Genomic DNA, 23,909 nt, shown 5'->3' on the forward strand with positions numbered 1-23,909 from the left:
TGAGGATTGAATTAGGACGTAACTATTGCCAGATTTTCATGTAGACAAGAGGAAGGGAGGATATATGGCTATAAATGTAACTAAGATGAGGATTTAAGAAATAATTGAATACTGTTTAGGGTGTATGAGTAACTGTCCAAGGATTAAGATACTAAAATTGAAGGCACTTTTTAATTTGTAAAATTCAAGGATGGGGTCAAAGAGGAAGCAAGTACTGCTTGTGGGTACATAAGGATAGGAAGTGTGAATATTGTTAGTAAGATGCAAGAATTTTTTGAAGTATAGTCTACTCCAGATGCTGTTCTTTGTGCCTCAACAGAATTGTTCATTATGTCAATGTCTGGGACAAAGTGGTTTTTTACTGGCTGTGTTAATTCTCATCAGCTAAACTTTCAGGTTTCTGTTTGTTGGTTGGTCACAGGAGTTACTGTCACCTGAGATCTGACCATTCTTGAATACCCTGGATTGCTAAATTGCTCCACCCAAGACAATGTTGAGCCATTGGCTGTCCCCAGACCCTCAACACTCTATACATCCCCCTCTAAGAGGGTGGTGAGATTTAACCCTTACAGGATGGGGCTAAATATATATACAATATTAAGAACACCCCTAGATTGGGCTGAATTTAAGGCTGGCAAAAAAAAAAAAAAAAAAAAAAAAAAAAACACATCAATGGTAAGAGGAAGATATCCATATGCACATGGTATAAGAAAAAAGAATTCTAAAAAATTTTCTGTACCTTCCACAGTAAGTTGAAAGTGAATATTTCCAACCCTGTGCAGGGGTGGTCTCTTTTCGTAAAGACAGTTGTAAAAATACATGAATTTTACCAAGTTATAAATGTTTTTTCTATTAAAAAAATTTTATTTTTTAAAATTATAATTACAACTCACACAATACCATAACAGAAAAGAACTAAAATCAGTAACAAATTCCAAGTATATTTATGGTAAAATATTTATGAGATGTCCTGGGATGGGGAACTACAGTACATATTCCCCCATGAAATCTCAAGTCAGACTGATCTCCCTGTATCCAATGCTGACTCGCTACTCTAGAGTTGCTGCTTGACTTAGAGTGTCGCCAGAAGTCACTTATGGCCACTGAAATGATTTGAACATTTTTCCCCAAAAAAATCATTCAAACTATATGGCGCAAAATGTTGATCATCAGGGGATGATACCTGGAAATAACCATAAAGCTAGTCGTCAATTGACAACGCCTGCTCACAAAGTGCTAACTCTCACAATTCCAGGTGCTCACTGTGGAAGATTGGGTTAAGGAACCAGATGAAGTTCTCCACCCTTCAAGATGATGCTTCCTACTGCACTGCTTAATTGAGTGTGCAGGGTCTTGATATATTATAGACTGGCCCTCACAGCCCTTTAAGGAGGCCGCTGTACTTGAACTGCAGCAATGTGACAAGATGTTGTTTATTAACAAGTTGAAGTTACAACCATCCTATGGGGGTCCTGCTCATTTTCTTCTTGTCTGACCAGACACAGCAGATTTTACCGAGTTCAGGGGTGTTCAGTGCATGCTTGCCATCTTTATATTGTCATTTAAGTCAATACTAAGGATGGTCTAGCTTCCTCTTCATCTGTTTTGTAGAGCAATACCAATGAGTGGTTCTGTGGAGAAGGCTTAGCACTTTGACCAACGAGAATGGGTCTTTGGCAGCGCTAGAGCACTTAAAGATGGCATTTATCTCAGGAAATCTTTATGGCTCACTTGATGATCCTTTCCTTTATAAATGTACCAGTTGATGTTGCCATTTACTTGGACCCCTTCCTTTGACCAAAATCCTTGGTTGCGGAGGTGGGTGTCCTCCACAGCTGCCAAGGCTGATCTCTCTAAACAGTGACAGCTCCTCTTCAGCCTCATCAATGGCATCTAGGTCTGCCCCTAAAAATGTTATCTTAAGCCACATTCCTATATCCCCTACAGGAGTCGGAGCTAAGTTACCACCTTGAAGGATGACTGTATGGAGTCAGGTTATACAGGCTTTGACCTTCCCTTCACAGAGTCAGCTGTTGCCATAGGGATGTCAAGCTGTGGTTAAAGGGGTATTTTCAGGAGAGGTCACAACTGCCCCATGGATATGCCTTACTAAGTTTCCTTGTCATACCAGTACTGCCAGAAGTACTATGACATATCTACTGGTATCTTGCAGGCACAACAACATTTATTTGTAATGTGGGCTTATTGCCAGGGATGCCCCTGCCTTCTGTACTCTGGTCAGTTTTATGGTCATTATCCGAGATGGATACCTATGAAAAGTTTGGTAAGGAAGACCTGGCTCTGTTGAACTGACAAAAGTATATTCTTGGCTGTACTAGTGCCCTACTGTTCCCTTGTGTGGAGAATGTTGCTGGGATCTGCCTTCTCATTGTTTGCTTGGAAAGTCTTTTGTCCCTCATATTTGCTATACCCTTTTCCAGTTGATGAATATGATAATGAAGAGGCATGTGTGGTGGTAGTGGTTAAGGATCTCCCCAGCCTTCTGACCCTTGGACACTGACCTGTTTCCAGAGGCTTGATTACTCTATAGTTGGAGAACAAACAAGCTGCCATGGCTATCATTTTCAGTTTGGGTTCTTTTCCCTAGTCTGCTTTGTTGTCTCCAAGTATGGTGCCCTGACTTTTAAGTTTTCCTGTCAACTTTGGTCCTACTAAAACCAGAAGCAGATATCTTACACCCTACACAGTATAACAGGACACACAATATTACCAGTCCTGTTATACTCGAGGCAGAGGAAACATCCTTACTTTCCTGACCAGGGTCAAGCAAGGTGCTAAGAAGGGAGTAGAGACTGTTTTCACCTCTGCAGCTAATTAAGTTTTACAGTCCAGGCACATTGCTTATGATAAGCTTTCCCAAAATTCTTGCCGTTCTCTGTTCTGTTGGTGGTGTGTATACTGAAAATGCCTGAAAGTATGCATAATTTTTATTCGCCCTGAGGAAAAAATCAAGTGCATTGAATATAAATGTTGAAAAACATCCTACAGTTTACCCTGTGATGAAATTAAAGCTTAAAATATTTTACAGATGGTTGGTGTTCCTGACTGTGATTACAGAAACAATGGTATAACTCTCTTGTCAAAGCACATTGAGGGTAATTACATATTCTGACAAAATTTTAATATAAAATACAGAAAGGGTGTAAGAGAAGAAAAAAAAGGTACAAAATATTAGAGCTAACAGCAAGGCTTCAGCATCTTACGGTAGCCAAGGAAGTTATGACATTGGAAAGGAACTCCTCTGATGAGAGGAATACTTATTATTGGAGAGGAACTGATTTTTATTACCTACTGATGACTAGTCTCACCTTACGCTGCACTTTTCAGGTTAGCATAGAAGTAAAGTAAGGAGCAGTGCACATTGTTTGACCCATTATAGAAATCCAATAAGTTTAAACCCTGATTTATTTTTACTTTCAGATCCGAATGAAGACTATGCCTACATCAATTTTCCGCCTTTTAACTGGTCAAGAAACTCCTCAGTATATATAGTGCTTCTTCTTTGAAGAGTTAAATTCCTACTTATTGCAACAAATCATGTCATTTTTTTAATCTTTTTTTTTTTAACTTAGCATATCTTCATCAGTTGACATATAATTGGAAAACTGATCAGATTGTACAGTTTTTAAAACATTGATTTTAAACAGTAATGGTATGGTATGTCTCTAACATATTTATTTTGATGTGTATATACCATTTTGTAAAGGAAATGGTTTGAGTCAAAAGTAAGCCATTTAATAGGTTTTATCATAAATATATTGACCAACATATTTATTATGTCAGTGACATAAGCAGGTCATAAATTATTGCCTTAAAGATATTTAAACTACTTTGCATTGATTCAATTAGTGGCACTGGAAAAGCTATCTTGCTTTCAAAATTATAGCATCAGTGGAAAGTTAATAGCCTGCTGTTTAACCAACCACAATGCCTGAAATACAACTAATAAATGTAACTTAAAAAACTTGTTTTGTTTGGTAAAAGAATAATTTTACCATGTGGGTACACTTACAATGAAGGAGTCAAGTCAAGTAGCTTTTGTGCTACTCCTTGTGTAATGAATTATTATTCAAGCTTTCTGGCTGTGCTTTGACTACATAGCAATGAGAAAAAGGCATGATCTTTTCCATAAAATGTGATTTCAGTGTGTAACTGGTTTTCCACTTGCATAGACTAGATAATGTATAATTGAAATGCCTTCAATTGAACTAATACAGTATCACTGCTAGTTAGGCGTAGTAACTACAATGTTTATGGTACCCTTCATTTAAGCCTATGGGTGTTAATATGTTGAATTTGAATAGCTGGATCACAGAAGAGAAAACACGAACTTTGAACATAACGTGATCTGAGTTGCAACCCTCAGTACAGTACCAGTGTTATACCAAATAACAGAAACAATTTCTTTTTCACATGAATTATCACTTCTGGTGATGGTTTACATAATAGAAAAGAAATTACATTTCATAAAGTTCATTATATAAGAAAATATTCATATGGTGAACTTCATGGATATTCTAAAATGATATTTGGTTATCCAGTTCTTGATAATCCTCATTGAATGAAAGTTTTTCAGTCACTGCACAAGTATCCTTAGTTCAAAGTGTTTTTTATTTCAATCCAGGGAAAACTCAGTGAACTGGCAGAGTAGTTGTATCAACTTTACTTTTTTTTTTGTAGTGAATCTAACTGGGACCATGACGCCAGTTATTTTTATCTAAAGGTAATGAAAAAAAGTTAACAGAAAATGCAACTTAATTTTAGAGGAGCATATCATAAAACTCTATATATATTAAACTTTTGCAATTCTTATGAACTCATTTGCCATGAGCTCATCATTATAGAAGAGTTCAGTGGACCTTTGGAAGACTTACGGTGTTGCTGTTATGGTTCTAATGTTGGTTTTTTTAACTATAGTTAGTCACTTAAAATTAAGTTTAGTGCTTTTATAACTGCAGTCCTTTTGTTTCAATGCAGCCCATAAAAAGGGATATAGCTTGGGTTTTGTTTTTATATTTTTAATTTAATATTTCCTAATTATTGATCAAGTTCAAATCGGGAAACCTTCCATTTTAGCTCTGTGTCACAGAAAGATTTCTTTAAGACATGAGAGTCTTTTTGAGTAAGGAAACAGTTTTCTTCATGTCCACATGTTGAGTAATGTTTTGCCTTTGTGCCTGATATGGAAGAGAGACTGCTTGACTGTAAAAGTGAAAATATGAGTCTGCAAAATAAATTTTGATGGTAGGAAATTGTCAATACAGTCATAAATAACACCCTATATATGAATATAGTACTATCAGGTTTGTCTTATTTTTTATTATACAATAAAAGTAGATAAGTCACATGTTTAACTACCATGTGAAGGCATTTATAATGTCATATTGCAAGTTGTTTATGTATTTTTCTCTAATTTCTCTTTGAACATCTTCTTGCATCATGTGTGCACAAGCTGTCAGGTGAAGTACTGTACTAACATACCTATTGCTCTCTATAACCTGATAACATTCTGATTTTCTTTTGCGAGCATCATCACTCTCTGTAGTGGAGGATTCCTCTGCTTGCTTCATTATATGTCACTAGGCCACATACTTTAAGATGACTTTGGTATACTATATCATGGATGGAAAATGCAGTAAAAATGCTTCTTCCTTTCCAAGAAAAATCAACATAAAAACATCAGGTAAATTTTCTGTAAACATAACTATAAAATAATGAATGATGGCTGAGTGTAAAAAAATAAAATGGCAGCAGCATTAGTCATGTAACAAAGATTTGTCGGCTAATATTTGCAACTGTTAGTTTGAGAAGCTACTGCAGTTTAACATGATCTTTTTAATGCCTAACAGAAATATATGCTGTTTTGGTGAATCCTACATTCTACTTATCAACACTTGAAAATCAGGATATCAAATGGAAACAATACCCTATAGGTATGCAAGATAGAGTGTAAGGTCAAGTACAACTTGACTGAACCCCCAAATGACAAATGCTGACTTTGGATGGTTCATTATAAAAAGTATTCTTCAAAATGATTCACTGCTTTAAAACTACAGTATTTTAGAAATAACTTCATATATGCTTGCCTTACACCCTTTCTTCCTAGAAAAACTAAATGGTGCATTTAAAAATCACCATACAGTAAAAGAAAATCACTGTTTCATGGGAGAGGGAATTAGCTGCTCGAACAAAAAATATAAATAAAAAACATTCCAAGATAATAGACTAAACTTTTTCCTTGGATTGGATTAACTGTGTGGCGATTTGCTGGTGTAACCCATTTCAACATGAAAAACCAAAGTTTGCGATCAGATATACATTAAGGAAACTATTGTGATGTCACCACGTTGTGTGCCATATGTAATGAAGTCTGTTCTGCCAGTCAGTTCTTAATAAAATGGTTGTTAAACTGAGTTTGTTTTTTAACCTAATAGTCTAATGGGCCTGAAAAGTTACATTTTTCACATGACATAAAATAAATAGCCCCAGGGTATTCAAGATGCCAGACATTTTCATATAAATGAAAATAGTAAAAACTTACAAGGGAGGATCAACAAGTTAAAGATTTGACTGTCCATTTTCAGTTTTAACACAAATATACAATATTGTGTACTATATTCAAGTTCTACTATTTTACACATACAATTGTAATTTTTATGCAAGTCTGCTAAATGAAAATCAATAAAATTTTGACAGTATGGATTAAAGATTTATCAGATAATCCTACATGTTGCACAGTATATATACAAACTATTATGGAAAATATAAAGATAAAAAAAATGACTGAACAAAGTCCATGAATGTTTTCTATGGGAAGACAAGATTTAAATATAAGAAGAGTATCAAATGATAACTTTATAATTAGGCACTGGAAGTCAAAATTTCCATCCCAACTTTTCCACCATTTACTGAAAAACATATTCAACGAGCAAAAGGGTTTGGCCAAAACTCTAAGCCTTAAAGTTAGTGCTTTTGATTTTATGAAAAATTTAATGAAGATTTTGTTCATAAATCTATTAACAAACCTTTGGTCTTAACAGAAGAGGAAAAAATGTACAAGGATTTTGAGCAGTGATACCCCTACCTCCTTCACCCAGCCTGCAGTGAGCCAGATACCAGTTTCTGGGAAAAGCATTCCTGAGCCTAAAGATCTGAGCTTCTGCCTTTCTAGCCAAGAGGCCGGTTATTTTAGCACTTCCTGCCCGTAGTACGCCTTAGTGTTCTCTCTTCTTTTTTTTTTTATTCTCTTTTTGTTTGTGTTTTCTCAGTGATATATGTTATCTGTGTGCATTTACATTTCTAGAAAATGCAAACCCAAGAGCATCTTCTAATGCAAGCCACAACCTCAACCAGAAGATGTCTGGGGTGGGTAACAGCCCTTGTTCTGAATTTGTGCCTCTTATGGATACAGAACCTAAACCTTTATAGTAGGTGCAGAAGTTCTTCAATAGCATTTCATGAATACTTTAAAACTTGTCCCATAGTGTTGTGACTTGATAATAAAGCAATGAAGGAATTTGGTAAGAAGAGGAGATAAAGAGGAATCAGACAACCTCTTATAAGAAATCAAGGCTCTTGAGAAGGTTTTATGCAGTTTAAATGACTTGCAGAGATGGCAATTCTGGTTCCATCTCTTCTTTGCCAAATCTCTCCACTTGCCTTTGAGGATCAAGAAGATTCAGGAGATCTTGTAATTGATCGTTTGTTCCATACTGTTCTTTTTCAGAGGGGTGGGGAGCTGAAAGTAGGGAGGAGGCAAGGTCGTAAAGTTTTAGGGTAGCGCAACAGAATGCTCTCAAACATGTTGGGTGTCATTAGGCCTACCAAACAACCTTTCTGATATGTTACACTCCCCTCCCTTCTGCCTCCCCTCCCAATTCCCCATAACAAGGCTTTACCTTAATATAATAAAAGCCTTTTTGTCTGACTGCATGTCTTCCAGAAACCCTGCGTCCACCATGACAGTTTAAAAGAACTATTTCCCGACATCATTAATCTGTAATGTCTCCCCACCTTACACCATGCTGTCACCAGCCATGTTGTTTCCATCAAGTCCATCCTGAATAGTATCTGCTCCTTCGACTCTAATTGACATAATAAAAACAATGTTAATCAAAATATGGTCAAAAAAAAATAGTGCTGAAATCAAGAACAAATGGTAGATCTCTATCCCTAATTCGTCTTCATCTTCATAATCTTCTACCTCTTCTATTCATTGTCTTTTCCGCCCATTTCAACTTGGAGGAAGAAACTTCGTAATAAAACTCCACACAAGAAGATTGGCAGACCCTCTCTTCAATGTCACTCTTCTCCAAAACAGCTGATCTCAATAACACTTAAACAACACGTGTCAAACCCATCCTGTAAATCTAGAGTTGCAACTTCCATAGCTGTGGACTACCTTAAGCATGGCCATGCCTCTTCTGCATTAGATGTTGATCCATGCACAGTTCCTGACTCCCATGCTGCAGTGCACACCCCTGGAGAAGCATCCTTTAAGAACTCCAAATCTACGGATATGAATTCTCCACAGATGGCTGCTGTGATCTCGTCTTCATCTACCTGTCCTGTTCAAGGAACGAGTGATTTCCAAGTCCATACGAAGGATGATAAGGCTCCCATCAAGAAGTCGATAGTGAAGGGATGCTCTCGGGACCAGGACTGTTCTCCTCGAAGATCTCTTAGCCCTCGCCAGCATTCACATGGCCGTGTTTCTTCTTTCTGTGTTGAGAGACCTACACAGTCACGTACCCTCCCACAGCCTTCATCTCCACGTCGTTTTACTCACTCACGTTCTCCCAGAAGAGACCGTGATCCACGCTCTCGATCACATGGCCATGACCATAATCCATGCTCTCAATCACACAGTCGTGACTGCTCTTCATGTAACAGCAGCCACGTGGCAGCCCTGCATGGGTGCACAACCAGTCATGACATTTATCTCCTCATTGTAGTTCTCGCTCCCGTTCTCATGGACAGGATCAGGATCAAGACATGATTCCTTCTCGTTCTTCAAATCTTCGGGCCCCCAAAAGAGTTCTTGGCCCTAAGAGAGCCTACACTCCAGTGTGGACAATGACGTTTTGACTACCTCCGACTTGGTCGATAGACCGGATCGTGATTCCTGTGCCTAGGAAATAGAAGATGCAGATAATCAAAAGTTTATGACATCGTACGCTGAAGTCGTTGAGGTCATCTGTGGGTATAACGACCTAGTTGAGGAGGCTGTGGCAACCATCTCTGATTACTCTTTGGGTATTGAAGCCCTGCTTGGGCCTAAGAAAGAGACAAAGACTTCTTTAAGGTTGCCATGCTCTAAGCATGCTAACTTTATTCTTATTCAAGTAGGTCTTCCAAGTTGCCCCTCCACCACTACCTCGACACAGACGTTTTTATGCAACCTCCAAGGTTGCATTGCAGACAAAGCAGGTAGATCCAGACCTGATCCTTCTAGGCCCAGGCTTATCGTTAGACCAGATTAAGGCAGAGGGCCCACCCTTCACCCATCAAGAGGCGACTACCTTGGAGTCAGCCGCTTCGTCAGCATTCCAGGCTGCTTCATGGCTTGACTTATGGTAAACGGCAGTAGCAAAAATCTCTCCCGCTTCTACGGGCGACATTGAATAGTGCAGCCTTCATTAGGTTGCTGCAGTTCATGAATCAAGAAAGACTATTCCTTACTTAGCTCACTTAACAGCTAACATGTGGGCCAACTGGGAGCTAAAAAGAAGAGATGCCGCCCTCTCCAAAGTCTCAAGATTATAACCTAATTGGCTGTACCTCCATCTGACCTTGAAGAATGGAAAATTCTCTTGTGATGCCTGTGTCCCAACCGGTTAAAAGTCTTTACCTCATTAGGAAGCTTCCTTCATAGCTAAAATTCTACCAGAACAGGAGAACAAGATCTCCTGTTGTCTCTCCAATGGAAAAGCCTAAAAATTACAGAGTCTATCGCTCATCCCCAGATAGACAATGTAAAGTCAGGGAAGACTACTGATAATCTTCCCAAGACTGACTGACAGATAAGGCAACAGTTCACAGTGGCCCTCAAAGACCGTCTGAAACAGTTAGCCAACATGAACCAGAACAAAGTCCAGTTCCTTGGTCCTCAGAAACCCAGACTGAAAGAGTTCTAACATTTGAATAAAGACAAAGGCATGACAGGCTCTCAGAACCCACTCAAAAGTTCAGCCATCTGAACCAAGACAAAGCAACAGTTCCTTGACCCTCTCTTCCACCTGAGAGCAGTTAGGAAGCAGAACCAAGGGCTAGAAATAAGAGAGAATAGAATTCTTGCCCCTAAAATACAACACCATCCTCCTGGGGGGCAAGAAAATCCATTGGGCAGTTTGGCAGCAGTATTTGAGTAGAGTACCATGAACTGGTAGATGTTCCTTGAAAAAACAAATCGGAACCTGCAATTGAGGATCTATCCTATCTGGCAAATGCATCCCTTCACATCCACCAAGGGTCGTCGAGTCAGCTTTCAAGAGGAAGGTGAAGAAAATGCGCTGGATAAAAGAGCAGGAAGGACAGTAAAATAAACCGCCCAGGCTCCTACAGCCAATCTCTCTGGCCAAACCAACTGGACACTTGTAGCACTATAAAAATTCAATTGTAAAATCAACCTTTTACAAGTAGAATGCTATATTGCATTCTTCTCTAGCAAGATAGCAGCTTATTCAGGAAGAACAAGATGCTTCTCCTGATAGAGTGAAGATGGGATGAACAAGGCCAGATTTCTCCAATCCACAAATCATCCGGAATTACATAATCCTCTTTTTAGTACCTCCACCACCCAAAGGTTCTGCTCCTAAGTTTCACCCTCCAAACATGTCCCACAGGAAGTGCACAAGAGTGTACCCTCTAGTCAGAACCTGGGGATTCTCATGGGATCCATGAAAGTTTAGCAATTAAAAAAGAGTCTGTGTGAGAAGTTCTCGGGTAAACTGGAATCCAAAACAGGACCTGTCTCTCCAATTTTGTTATTAGGCATGTACCAAATCGTCACGCCCTCCTTACCCTTAGCCAAAAAATTAGGAAAAAAAAAAATGTCAGCCAGGAGAATCAAAACAGAGCCATCTCTGTCCATCAGACCATCAGATGAAAGATGGAACATAATTGTTCCCTCTCTTCTTGAAGAACCATGAGGTCAAGACTTTAGACTTGTGGCTGGGATGACAAGCAACTCTGACCTTACACAGACAAATCCCTGGGGTTCTTACAAGGAGCCTTGTGTGCCATGTCCCTAGAAATCTCATCATCATGCTCTAATCAAGGAAGCTCAGGTTCTTCAAAGGAGTGTGGGGTACTCAATGACAAAGAGGTCACCAACATCCTGAAGATCAACTGGACCTCTTTTTCTCAACCAAGAAAGGGTGATGTAACTGTCAGCAACGTTGGACGAATTTGAAGTACAACTGCTCCAGTTCTGGTCCTCTTCTGCAGAGGAGTCAGAGCAACAGTGGACAACTCCCAGAACGGGAACATTGTAGTGAAGACAAACTGAGAAATAATCAGATGAAGGACTTGGGACAATGATGTAGCTTGAAGAAGCACCTGCATAATAATTTGATTCCTGCCATTGGGGGAAGGACAGTAGACTTTTTACCCATCAATCCTTCACCACAGAAAACTCAGCTTCATTTCATAGGGGAGACTTCCAGATCCCTGAGCCATGGCAGAGGCACCATGCCTAACCCTGGGACTTCCTGACTCTCCCAAGTTTTAATTTTTCTTCATCCATCAAATGATCAACACTAAGGGTACATCTCCTGATGTTTAAGAGTTTCTAGGACGGACAGACTTCTTGGTTTGGTCACAGCCTGAGAGTTGCATCTTTAGAAAGGTCAAATCTCTCACCCAAGCAAGAATAGTATCTACCAAGGCTAACAGATACAACAGCAAGAGTTGTCCTTGTCTTGGCGGGGCAACCAGCTCAGCAGTTGCAAGCCCTGCTTGTGCATCTGTCATGGCTCCAGGAAGGACAGTTCTTCTGTGGGTAGTTTCTCTCCTTTATTCACTTCATGCAAACTGAAAGGGTCTGGTCTTCAACAAGGTCCTCCCATTCCTTCCCTTCCTTTCTCAGAGAAGTGAGACAGACTTAGCCTAATTGGTAGACGACAAATATCTCCTCGGAGGTGTTGTGCACACGCCTACGGAGACTTCGTGCTAAAGGCATCAATCGGAAGGCAGTTACCTGTGCTTCAGAGGTTAGGGTTGGTATTTAACCTGGCCTGGCCACAGCCCTATACATTCTCAACAAGTTGGAGCAGTCCTGTTCACCAAGAGATCTTAAACTTCCTAATTGGGACTTGACTCTGGTGCTTAGCAGTCTCAATCATGCTCCCTATGAATCCTTACAGGGTTCAGCACAGAAATTTAACCCTCAAAACAGTTTTCTTATTGGCCTTAACTTCATCAAAGAGAGTTTGGTGAACTTCATGGACTTTCTTTTAATAACACCGATATGGGAGGGGCCAGTCCATAGCCTGAATTTGTCCTGAATTCGTTTCTCTTCTCCCTAAAATGGGGTCTTTGATGACAGATTCAGTCTTCTCGATCCCTGCCAGGGATTTTGTTGGTAACCTGTCCCAGACGACTACTCTTATGCCCTGTTCTTTCTGCACTTGCGTCACTATCTAAAGGACTGTCATCCCAGACCTGGGTGTTGAAGACTTTTTGTTAAAGACACAGGCCAGAACAAGAAAGAAGTGTCAAGAACACAATACCTTTAGGCTAAGTAAAATCCTTAGAACAAGGTTACAGTACTTCTTCACATTCAGATGCACACGATACAGTGAGCAAGAGCTGACAAGAACACATACATTCCAACACTCTGGTGATTTTAAAAAGTCCATCTGGGTTCCCCCAGCATTTTGAAGGGCGATTTATGTCTTCACCAAACCACCTTCACAACCTTCTATCTGTGTGGGGCGTTGCCATAACTCCTGGGTTCGCTTTTTCAGACATGGGTCTGGTGGCCAAGCTCTTGTTGTGTAGCTGATCTTCAGTGGCTTTTAGCGGAGTTTGTATCTTACCTCAATGTTGGTTCATGAAAGTGAGGTGAATGGGATGACTGGTCTTCTTCCTTTCTCTTTTTTTTTTCTCTTCTACTGGCAGGCAGTGGAATGAACCGGTCCATCATGTGCTGGAACTGATTAGATACAGGTGAGTGAGCTTCCACTCTATTTTGTTATATTTGATTGAACTACACAATACAAACTCCTTATAGAAGCAGGTCCCTTCCTCTCTCTTACAAGGGGCGAGAGGAACTAACAACAAACAAGGTTGGTGGCTAACATAAGTTTTGTTGTCTCCGACAATTACAGGTTCTTTACCTTCCTCCATGACAAATAACAACTGAGTTCAAAAATTTAGCCTGGATGCCTAGTTGTTCAGTAAACTTACGCTAACATATCAGAGGTTATGACTCCTTCCTCTGTCCTGGGGCTGGCCAGGAAGCTTTGACAGTGAGTAAACCCAGTCAGTTCTCAGGCTTTCTCATCCACCCTCCAAGAAGGATCCCACCAAATGTTAAAACCATTTGTTCATTAACAAATGACTTTTTAATCAATTTGTAAATTTCAGAAACTAACAAACCTGCAGTCTAGACAAGTGGACAATAGCCATCCTCATTCAATTACTGGAAGAAAACCCTGCGCACTGTGTATCAAACACTGAAGCCACAGCATGCACCTTATTCTACAACCCTATTGACTGGATGGTCTCCTGCCACCAAAATTCTTTTTGTACTTTTCTAACAGGAGCTCCAATGCAGGCACTAGAGAATTCCATCCCTTCCCTTTAATTTTTCCTGCAGGTTGGCTTGTTATGAAAAATACAAATTGATTGAAATTTGTCATTTTGGGAACTAATGAGTGGTTAGAACTGTGCTATAAGATGGGATGTGCATCATTTAAAACAAGACAGAAGACTCAAGAAGTAGATCCCACAAGCACACAGTGCAGTGACCATATGCAGATAGGTGTGTAAACATGTCAAGGATGAACAGGCAAACAAATAGAAGGAGTTTTTCAGACAAACTAGGTTCTTTTCCTTCAAATTAATTTTCAGAGACGACAAATCACAAAACTTTAGAGTTCAAAATTTCAAGTAATACAAAGATTGCGTAATGAAAAATTTTTCAACCCTAAGACACTACTACACACAAAAAACAGGTTTTGACATAGGAAAAACCTATTTTTGGTAGTCACTTGTTTCATCCTCAAGGAGTTACCTTCCATGCTCTACCAGAGCTCCATGGTGACCAAACTAATATCAAAGAATTCTCTTTTAGTTGGTCTTTTTGGCCAGGTATTGTGTCATGATGATTAACATTATAACACATGATGGAGTATATACTGGACTCAAAGATAGGAGGCACTTTCCAAATCTTTACAGCGGCTGAACCCAGTTTTTCCAACATCAAGAGAACTGCAAGAAAGAGATGTGACTAATGCGCATGCCAACCTCTTGTTTTTACAACTGGGGCCAACTAAAGACCAAAAGCCATTACTTTCTGTTGGTCAATGCAGCATGATCCTTGCCCAAATCTCATGCCTTTCATCAGAGGAGTGGGAGGTTTGAGGACTAAACAGCGACTACCAAAAATAAGTTCTTCCTATGTCAAAACCTGTTTTTTTGATAGGTAGTTGCTTGTTTCATCCTCAAAGAGCTTTACAAAGAAATTGACAGGTGACAAAAGAGGCTTAAGCTCTCACTTTTCAATCCTAACAACCCAAAGGAAAAAACATTTCAAGTCCCACTTTTCAAGCCCCATTCTTTGGCAAATACTCTTCAGGTTTTGATACAAAGGAACAAGAACTATATACGAACTTATGTTTTAAGATGTAGTTCTACAGTGGCTTATCTAAGCGTGCTGGTTTGTTTGCAGTACTGTTGGCCTTCTCCCAGTGATAGTTAGCACACTCACCATCAATAAGACCCCTGGTTTTCTGCTGCATTACCTAGGGGTTAAGACTAACCATGCCACCTACTGATACTCAGTGTAGTCAAATTTGTTTGAGCTCCATGGCATTAATTTTTTTAAAATACTGATGACCACTCTGTGTATCTGGAGACTTCTTCCAAATGAGAGATTTCTTTAGAAGGTCAATGATCTTCTTACCTTCCTAATACCATGTGACCTAGGAAAGTGAGTGGATATGCCTTTTAATGAGAAACACTAAAATCATTCTCAGACCTTGTAGGGAGTGTGGTTTTTGTGCTAGGTGTAAGAAAATTGACCCCTGGGATGTCTGCCGTGACTTATAGGAAACCTTAAGTGCATGAACCAGGCATAATGTCTTATCTGCTAAATTGAGTTTTCTTATAAGAATAGATTTCCTAAATGAAAAATGATATTTTTATGATAAAATAAAGTTTTGTACATACTTACCCGGCAGATATATACTTAGCTATAGTCTCGGCGACAGAAATTCAAATTTCGCACACGCCGACAGGTAGGTCAGGTGATCTACCATACCCGCTGGGTGGCGGGAATAAGGAACCATTCCACTTTTCCTAATCAGATTTTTTCCACCTGTCTCTGAGGGGAGGCTGGAGAACCCTATCGATATATATCTGTCGGAGTAGTATGTACAAAACTTATTTTATCATGTAAAATTCATTTTGTACATGCACCACGTCACACTATATACTTAGCTGATTGGCACCCTTGGAGAGGAGCAGAGACAGCTAACCAAAACGGGAACAAACATATGTTGTAGGATAAAAAAAAACCATGGTTCTTACTTGATTGGGCAGAAGACTTCATGGATACTGTCTGTGAGTCTGCATGCCTCAAGAGCTTCAGCGGGAAGGACCTTATGACTGACAGCCCTTCTGGGATCATATCAATGGGGAAGACCCACTTACATGACAAGGAGCCTGTTATGGATCGTGTCCAATGGGGATTAACCACTTACAAGAACAGAGCCACTCTACCTGAATCATGTATCAATGAAGGGCTATCCACCTCTTACATGACAGAGCTGGTGACAATAAAAAACTACAAGTGAGCTACAACCAAACCCTACCACCTGACCAAGCCTAACCTTGTAGATATGCGAGATGAAAAGAGAGAGTCTCAACACTTGCTCTCCAGCTTCGACCATAAAAAACACAACCACGCACAAAAGAACAACTAACTAGTTAAACTAAAAGGATTAGCTTCAGCTCCTGACCCAACACCTAACGCCGGATCGTAAGTCTAGAGAAGCACTTCTCCTCGCGTAACACCTAACATCTCTCAAATAATGAGAAGCAAACACTGAGCTACATCTCCAGTGCGAGAGTCCACAATAGACTGGAGGAGGGACCAAGACTGTGAAAAGATAGAAGCGAGCTATGGCTCTCTCACCTCATGAGCATTCACTCTTAGGGCTGTAAGTGCTCGTCCTTGTAAGAAAGATGAGCCCTGATAACATTCTCACGAGAAAGCTCCGGGCATTCTAGAAATTGTTCTTGAAGGATCTGTGACAGGCACCAAAGACTTTCAGTGTTGCCTCCAGCTGTTCTTTTTCTCTCCAGATAACATCTAAGGCTTCTTACTGGACAGAGTGTGCTCCAGCTCTTGTCCTGAAATAGTGGAGAGTCCCTTGACCTCAAAACTCCTAGGCCAAGGTTTGGAAGGGTTCGTTCTTTGCTAAAAGAGGGGGCCAAGGAGACGGATTGCGAGTCCTTCTTAAAGCCGACAGAACAGCCAAAGCCTGTAATTCGCTCAATCTTAGCAGATGCAAAAGGCAAAAAGAAACAACGATTTCTGGTTAAATCCTGAAAGAGGCAGATCGAGGAGGCTCAAATTTATCTGACATTAGAATTCAAGACCACGTCCAAATCAGCTGGGAGGTCTAGGGACTTGTTTTTAGATCGCCTCGAAGACCTTATAAGGTCGTGAAGGTCATATTTTCAGAGATGATGTTAAGACACTCTGTGTCTAAAAACTGAGAAAGCATGCTTCTATATCCCATGATGGTGGAAAAACAGATTACACTGTTCCCTTAGATAAATAAGGAAATCCGTATATCCATTACTAGAAAACTGGAAGAGGACACTTTCTGAGCTCGGCACCACCTCTAAAGACTTCCCATACTGGTGGTAGAGGCGCAAGGTAAGAGGATCTTTCTGGCTCTGTGTGATAGCCTTCAGCCTTCTTGTGAAAAATCTTCACGCTTCAACCAGTCCTTCGACAGTCTGGAAGGCAGTTAGGTTGAGAGCGGGAGGTTCTTGTGATATCTGTCGTCAGTGGGGTTGTTTGAGAAGATGGCTCTGAGAGGGCGACCTGGGAAAAGTATCTCATCCATTCCAGTACCTCTGTGAACCAGTCTTGAGATGGCCAAAAGGAGCGATCAGGGTGACTTGGTGCCCTTGAGAAGCGAACTTTCTTATCTGCCTCCTAGAATCTTGAACGGGGAAAGGCATACCCGTCTAGACCTTCCCTAATTTAGGAGGCGTCTGTGCTTACTGCTCTGAAGGGTCTGAGATCGGGAGCAGTGTTCTAATCTCTTGTTCCAATGTGTGGCGAAGAGGTCGATATGGGGTCTCCCCACAGGAACCACAGCCTTTAAACCTCTTGATGCAGAGAATTATTCGTGGAAACACCTGGCCTTTCCTGCTGAGTAGATCGCTCACATCTCTTTCTCCCTGAACAAACCTGGTGAGGAGAACGATGTTTCTATCCCCATGCCACATCAGAAGGCTCGCTGCTGCGGCGTAAAAGGGAGAAGGTGAGTCCCTCCCTTGCTTCCTGATATAAGCCGGGGCTGTGGTGTTGTCTGGTTTGTGGACTACCGACCCCTTGACTAGCCGTTGAGCGGACCGAGTGCTAGATGAATGGCTACTAGCTCCTTCTTGTTGATGCCAGGATGCCTCTGATCCTGTTTCCCATTTGTGTGCTGTCTGCAGCCTAGTGTTGCTCCCCAACCGTGACTCCACCGATGCGTCTGAGAACAACACAAGCGGCGAGGGTTGGTTTGAAGAGGGATTCCAGACCCAGTTTCTGGGGGTCTAACCACAACGGAGATGTTCCTTTACTTGATTTGAAATCCAGTGACAACTCTTGGGATTTCCGATCCCAAAGATCTAGTTCAGGAAGAACATGCAGAGGTCAGGTGAAGCCTTCCTAGAGAAACGAACTGTTCCAGCGGGAAAATGGTCCCCAGCAGACTCATCCATTCCTCGCCAACATCTGTCTTTCCCTAGAAAGTCTGTCACCTTTGAAGGCAGTGTCTCCTTTCTTTCAGGGAGGGAAATCTTGAAACCCCGAGAATCCATCAGAATCCCCAGGTAGACAAATTCTGCTGAGGAATCATCTGAGACTTCCTCGTGTCTACAAGAGTCCTAGAGACTGTACCAGTCTTAATGACGAAAGCGTCCCCAGACAATGGTTTCGAATTGGCACGAATCAGCCAATCGTCGAGATACAAGAAACTTCACCCCTTTCTAATGTAACCAATGAGCTACACTCCTGAGAATGGTCGTGAACACTTGGGGGGCTGTGGAAAGTCCAAGCACAGAGCCCTGAACTGGAAGGTTCTTCCGCCTACCATGAACCTTAGGAACTTCCTGAAGGAGGGATGGATGGGAACGTGGAAGTATGCATCCTGAAGGTCCAGGGCACCATCCAATCTCCTTGACGAAGAGACGACAGAACAGAGGCGTCGTCTCCATCGAGAACTTCTTCTTGATGACACGCGTTCAGGAGCTCACATCCAACACCGGTCTCCACCCTCCCGAAGTTTTGGCACTAGAAAAAGCCGATTGTGGCCCGGGGAGAGTGAAGATCTTGCCGGTTCTATGGCAGCCTTTGCTAGCATTTGATCGACGGCTAGCAGAAGGGCTTGCCTTCGCACAGGATCCTTGTATTCCGATAACTCCCTTGAGTTGTTGTCAAGGAGGGTTCGAGATGAAGGGAATGAGGTAACCCTTCCTCAGGATAGAGAGGGACCATTCGTCCGCCCCCTTTTGTGCCCAGGCTTTGGTGAAGTTCAGAAGTCTGGCACCTACTGGCGTCTGGAGGACTTGTTTCTCACTTGCGACTTCCTGGCAGGGAGTCCTGAAGGTCTTGTTCTTCTTTCAGGTCTACGCCTCCTGATAGACCTGGATCCTCGAAAAGGCTCCTGAAAGGGGGCCTTCTCCTTCTTTGCAAGGGGAGCTGTAGGTCTCATCCTTTTAGACGATTGCGCCAGCAGATCCTGAGACGCTTTCTCCGACAAAGAACGAGACACTTCCTTAACCGTCTCCTGCGGGAAAAGATGGCTTGACAGAGGAGCGTACAAGAGGGAGGACCTCTGGAGAGGAGAAACCGATTTGGAGAGAAAAGCACTGAAGACGGATCTCTTCTTAAGTAAGCCAGTACCGAACAGGGAAGCGATCTCCATAGAGCCGTCCTTAACAGCCTTGTCTAAGCAAGACAACACACTGCTGAGGTCCTCCATACTGACCAAGTCCTCTTCAAGACTCCTCTTCGCTAAGGCCCCTAGAGACCAGTCCATAAAGTTAAAAACTTGAGAACACGGAAAAGGCCCTTGAGAAATGATCCAACTCATAATCCCCAAGCCTTGGCGAATTAGCGAAGTCTTCTCGAAGAATCCACCAACGAAGAGAAGTCTGAGCCAGCCGATGAGGGGAGGGCTAACCCCATCGGTTCCTTAGTCTCGTACCACATTCCCGCTCTGCCCGGAAGCCTAGGGGAGGGGAGGCAAGGAGAAGACAGTCTTGCCGGCATCCTTCAAGAGAGCCACTCTCCGAAGCCCTTCCAAGCGCCTTCTTCATCGAGATCGTCCGGACGCATCTTAACCAAGGAGGACGACTTAGAGGCCTTGGTGCTCGAAAGCAAGGAGCCAGGAGAAGGAGGAGAAGCAGGCTTGAGGGATTCTCCATACTCCTGAACAAGCAAAGCTGTTAACCTCTTATAATCCGAAACATTGATATCCTTGGGGGATTTGTCCTCCGATAACACTTCCAGGCCTGCAGGAGGAGGAGAACGTTTGGAAGCTGAAGGGCACTTGCCAGAAGAAGAGCGCCTAGAAGGAGAGGAGCCTTTGTCCACTGAAGAGCGACGATCCGGGGAAAAGCGCCTGCTAGAAGATTGGCGCCTGACAGGAGAAGAGGCTCGAATGGTAGAGGAGCCCTTACTAGGAGAGGGGCGCCTACCAGAAGGGAGGGAGGCTGGGGAGGAGCTTCTACGAGACGAAGAACGAGGCTGACGAGAAGAGCATTTCACTGGAGAGAGATCATCTCCAACAGGAGAAGACCGACGACGAGGGCGCGAGCGCCTGGGAGGAGAGGCGCTATCCGCCGACGAAGAGCGCCTAGGAGAGAAGTGCCTGCAAGGAGAGGAGCGCCTGCCAGGAGAGGAGCGCCTGCCAGGAGAGGAGCGCCTGGAAGGAGAGGAGCGCCTGCTACTGGAGGGGCGCTTAATAGGAGAAGAGCGCTTCACAGAAGAAGACTTGCTGGGAGAAAGGTGTCTCTTGGAGGACTTGATAGGAAGAGAGGCATCCTTCCTACGAGAAGAGCTCTTGGTCAAAGAGCTAGCAAGAGCAGCGAGCTGAGCCTGGAGGCCAACCAGGATCTGCTTGGTGGACTCCTGACCACCAGAAGAAGAGGAGGGAGATCTTCGAGTTCTCTTCTTCGCAACGGGAGAACCCTCGGGGAAGCGCCTAGGGCTGGAGTCCAATCGCCTCCTCTAGGAGCCTTCCAAGTCCTCTTCAAATTAAAGGGCGCGACTCGGCCGAACTCCAACCACGCTGGGCAAGAAGAAGCAGAAGACGAGAAACACTTCTTCAGATCCCTCCCTTTTCACGGCGATCTAAGGCAGCCTGGGGACGCAACAAGGGCGGCGCCGGCGGGACGCCTGACCGTTGGGAGTGCTCTTCATCCCCCTTGCGGCTGTCGACATTCCTCCTCCACTGGGTCTGGGAGTTTGGAAGAGGTCTAGGCTCCAGAGCGATGCGGAGCCGGGTCAGACGCCCCTCCACTACACTGGGGACACTACACACATCACTATCACTTTTCACTTTCTTCTCCTCCAAAGCACGCATCTGCAACTGCATCTTGCGGATCGTGGCTTTCATTGCAGCTATCTCCCGACGAACTAACCGCAGGTTCGGCCCATTTAAGGGTGAAGGAGCTGAAACAACAGGCGTGACAGGCTAATCTGGAAGAGTGTTAGGTTCTAATTCTACCTCCTTAGAAAGAGACCACGCCTTAGGAAGAAGCCTTCCTAACTCCCATCCTCTCCAGCTTATGCACATATGAGTTCAAAGCCTTCCATTCCAGATCAGTGAGATTCCTCGCATTCAACACAAGTGTTATCAATCGAGCAATCATTCCCCTACACCTCGAACACACAGTATGAGGATCTACCGGCGCTTTCGGTAGTCTCACCTTACAATCAGACCTAACACACACACTAAACACTGGTGCAACACTCTGATCAGACATTCTTACAGAAAAATCCAAAGCCAAAATCAAAATCAAACCACAAAAGCGTATGCCAAGCCAAAGATCCAATACGTCACCAAAGGTCAGTCCAAAATAATCCTCAGCAAGCGAAAATGAAAATCTAAGCCAGGAGGGGCAACTTAACAGATGTTGCGGAACCAGCGACAGAAAATCCCCTGATTAGAAAACGGGAATGGTTCCTATTCCCGCCACCCAACGGCTTGGTATGGTAGATCACCTGACCTACCTGCGATGTGCCGCGAATTTGAATTTCTGTCGGGAACGTCCGGAGACTATAACTAAGTATATATCTGACGGGTAAGTTGCATGTACAAAACATAATTGTTCATAAACATGACAAACTTTTGGTCTTAACGTAAGGGGATTTTTCTAGCGCCTTGCTGGAGTCTGGTTATTAATGACACAAGGTTTTGGTGGCAACGGGAGATAGCCAATAGGGAAGGAGGTGGGTGGAGCCAGACCTGGCTTCCCCCAACTTTTGCTGAGTCATATCAGTTCTCTCTAAACTGCCTCCCTAGCAAGACGGTACTGCCTTTCTTGCCAAGAAGCTGGTTGTTTTAGCTCTTCCTGCCCAATTTATGCCTCAGCATTCCGGTTTTTCATTCTGTTTTTTGTTTGTGTGTTTCTGTGTAATATTGTGTTGTCTGTGTGTTTTTGCATTCCTAGAAAATGCAAGCCCATGATCATCTAAGCAATCCAGGCCTCAGAGAATATGCCTGGGCGTTGGTAAGAACCCATGCTCTCGTTATTTGGCCCCCTTGGAGACAGACCCACACACCACTTGAGCAGATGCAGATCTAACGACTGTAATGTAAGTAATCCCTGTTCCAAGTGTCACGATTGGTCTCCTGAGCAATGGAATAATTTTGGTAAGAAGAGGCGATATAAGAGGAAATCGATGTTGCGTCTTGGGAAGACTTTCCTCCTCCAATGGCAGCATATGCATCCATTCCTTCTTGTTCTACCTATTCTTGCCAAAATCTCCTTTGGCTCCATCTTCTTCTCAGGAAGATTTTACACCTTCTCACTCTTCTATGGCTTCGTTTTTAGTTGATTCGAGGAGGGGTTCAGGAGATCTTGTTTTTGATGTCGCATGGATGCGCAGAAGCTTCCGAGTGTCAGGCATCTTTAGGCCTACCAGGGGTACCAATCTTTGGTGGTCGCTGTCACTTCATATTACGCACCCGTGTCTTCCCATCATGACCCAGTTTCAGGCTGCAGTTACTGTGATGTCATCTCGAGTTACCACAGCTGCTCTCCCCGCACCATACACCATGCCATCATCAACCATGTACCTCCTGGACCTTCTACATCTCCTGCTCCCAACTCCTCATTTAAGCCCTCACTGACAGAGTCGAGATATTTTTCTAAAGAAATACGGCCATACTGAGTTGCTGAGATCAAAGAAGAGACATCATAGATCTCCATCCTCCTCTTCGTCATCACCTGTTCATTCCATCCCTGTCAGACGTTGGAAGAGGGACTTCATTCTCCTCTACGCAAGAAGTTTCACAGGCCCTCTTCAGATTCTCGCCCCTCTACTGCTGCAGCTCATCCTCGTTCGTCCAAACACATCCATGTTGAACCCATTGCTACTTCACACGTCCGTGCGTCTATCAAGGCACACAACAGTGTGTCTTCTGCTTTAGCTGACGAACAACGTCCAGTTCCTGACTCCCGTGCGGCAGCACACATGTCATCAGATCAACGGATCGGACTTCTCTGCAAGAGGTCTCCGTAATCTCGTCTTTTTCTATCCATCCTGCCCAAGGAACAAGGGTTTTTGCCAAGGCCGTGAAGAAGGATGACAAGGCTCCCATTAAGAAGTCTATAATGAGGAAATGTTCCCGGGATCGGGACTGTTCTCCTCTTAGACCTTCTAGTTCTCGATCTTGATCACGAGGCCATGACTGTAACGGGAGCCCTACATGGTTTCACATTCATCCACGATTGTCATCTCCTCATCGTTTATCTCATTCCCATTTTCCTGGACAAGACTACAACCCGCACCTGAATCACATGGTGTGACCTTCCTTCACGTAACAGGAACCCTGCACAGCAGTGTATCCAATCACAGCTTCCATCCCCTCATCATAGTACTCGCTCCCATTCTCATGGACAGGATAGCGATCAAGACAAGATTCCTTCACGTTCTGCAGAACCTTACACCCCAAAGAAGGTCTCAGGCCCTGAGCGAGCTTATGCTCCAAGAATTAATAAGGATATTCCTGTTGCCTCTGATTTGGTCACTGTCATGAACCCTGTGGCATGTAAGTAGAAGGTCCTCTTCCCCTTGATGCAGATAATTAAGAATTTGTGGCAACCTACGCAGAAGTTGTTGAACTCATCCATGGATATAATGACTTAGCTGAAGAGACCGTGGCTACCACTTCAATTTTTCTTCGGGTCAAGAAACCCTG

At 42.8% G+C, this 23,909-nt stretch overlaps 3 protein-coding genes across 24 annotated transcripts in view; 1 reads left to right on the forward strand and 2 right to left on the reverse strand.

Moving 5' to 3' along the window:
• Positions 1-6,431, forward strand: part of LOC136845769 (mucin-2-like) — a 1,649,806-nt gene extending 1,643,375 nt beyond the window's left edge. For all 20 annotated transcript variants that reach the window (XM_067116026.1, XM_067116065.1, XM_067116170.1 and 17 more), the window contains one exon: positions 3,442-6,431. In XM_067116026.1, coding sequence (XP_066972127.1) covers positions 3,442-3,513 — 72 coding nt within the window. In that variant the 3' untranslated portion in view covers positions 3,514-6,431. The remainder of the gene's footprint in view (positions 1-3,441) is intronic.
• Positions 1-23,909, reverse strand: part of LOC136845827 (gem-associated protein 6-like) — a 142,269-nt gene that overhangs the window by 87,300 nt on the left and 31,060 nt on the right. The window contains exon 6 of one of the 3 annotated variants that reach the window (XM_067116224.1): positions 844-2,929. The exons of the other annotated variants lie outside the window; for them this stretch is intronic. The gene's annotated coding sequence lies outside the window, so the exon portion shown is untranslated. Of the gene's footprint in view, positions 1-843; positions 2,930-23,909 lie in introns of those variants that run through there. 3 annotated transcript variants of the gene reach the window in all.
• LOC136842876 (serine/arginine repetitive matrix protein 1-like) lies at positions 19,754-21,077 on the reverse strand. Its single transcript, XM_067110772.1, has 2 exons — positions 20,884-21,077; positions 19,754-20,690 (listed from the first exon to the last, which is right to left on the reverse strand). Exons 1-2 carry the CDS (start codon positions 21,075-21,077, stop codon positions 19,754-19,756), a joined length of 1,131 nt encoding a protein of 376 aa, XP_066966873.1.

Source organism: Macrobrachium rosenbergii, chromosome 2 (genome assembly GCF_040412425.1).
Source record: "Macrobrachium rosenbergii isolate ZJJX-2024 chromosome 2, ASM4041242v1, whole genome shotgun sequence".
Lineage (NCBI taxonomy): Eukaryota > Metazoa > Arthropoda > Malacostraca > Decapoda > Palaemonidae > Macrobrachium > Macrobrachium rosenbergii.

What these genes read in the sequence shown, in the direction of transcription:
- LOC136842876 (XM_067110772.1), bottom strand. Translation starts at nt 21,077, where the DNA reads ATGCAGTTGCAGATGCGTGCTTTGGAGGAGAAGAAAGTGAAAAGTGAT. An exon ending in GATGAAGAGCACTCCCAACG is followed by an intron (nt 20,691 to 20,883) that starts GTCAGGCGTCCC and finishes ATTGGACTCCAG; the next exon opens with CCCTAGGCGCTTCCCCGAGG.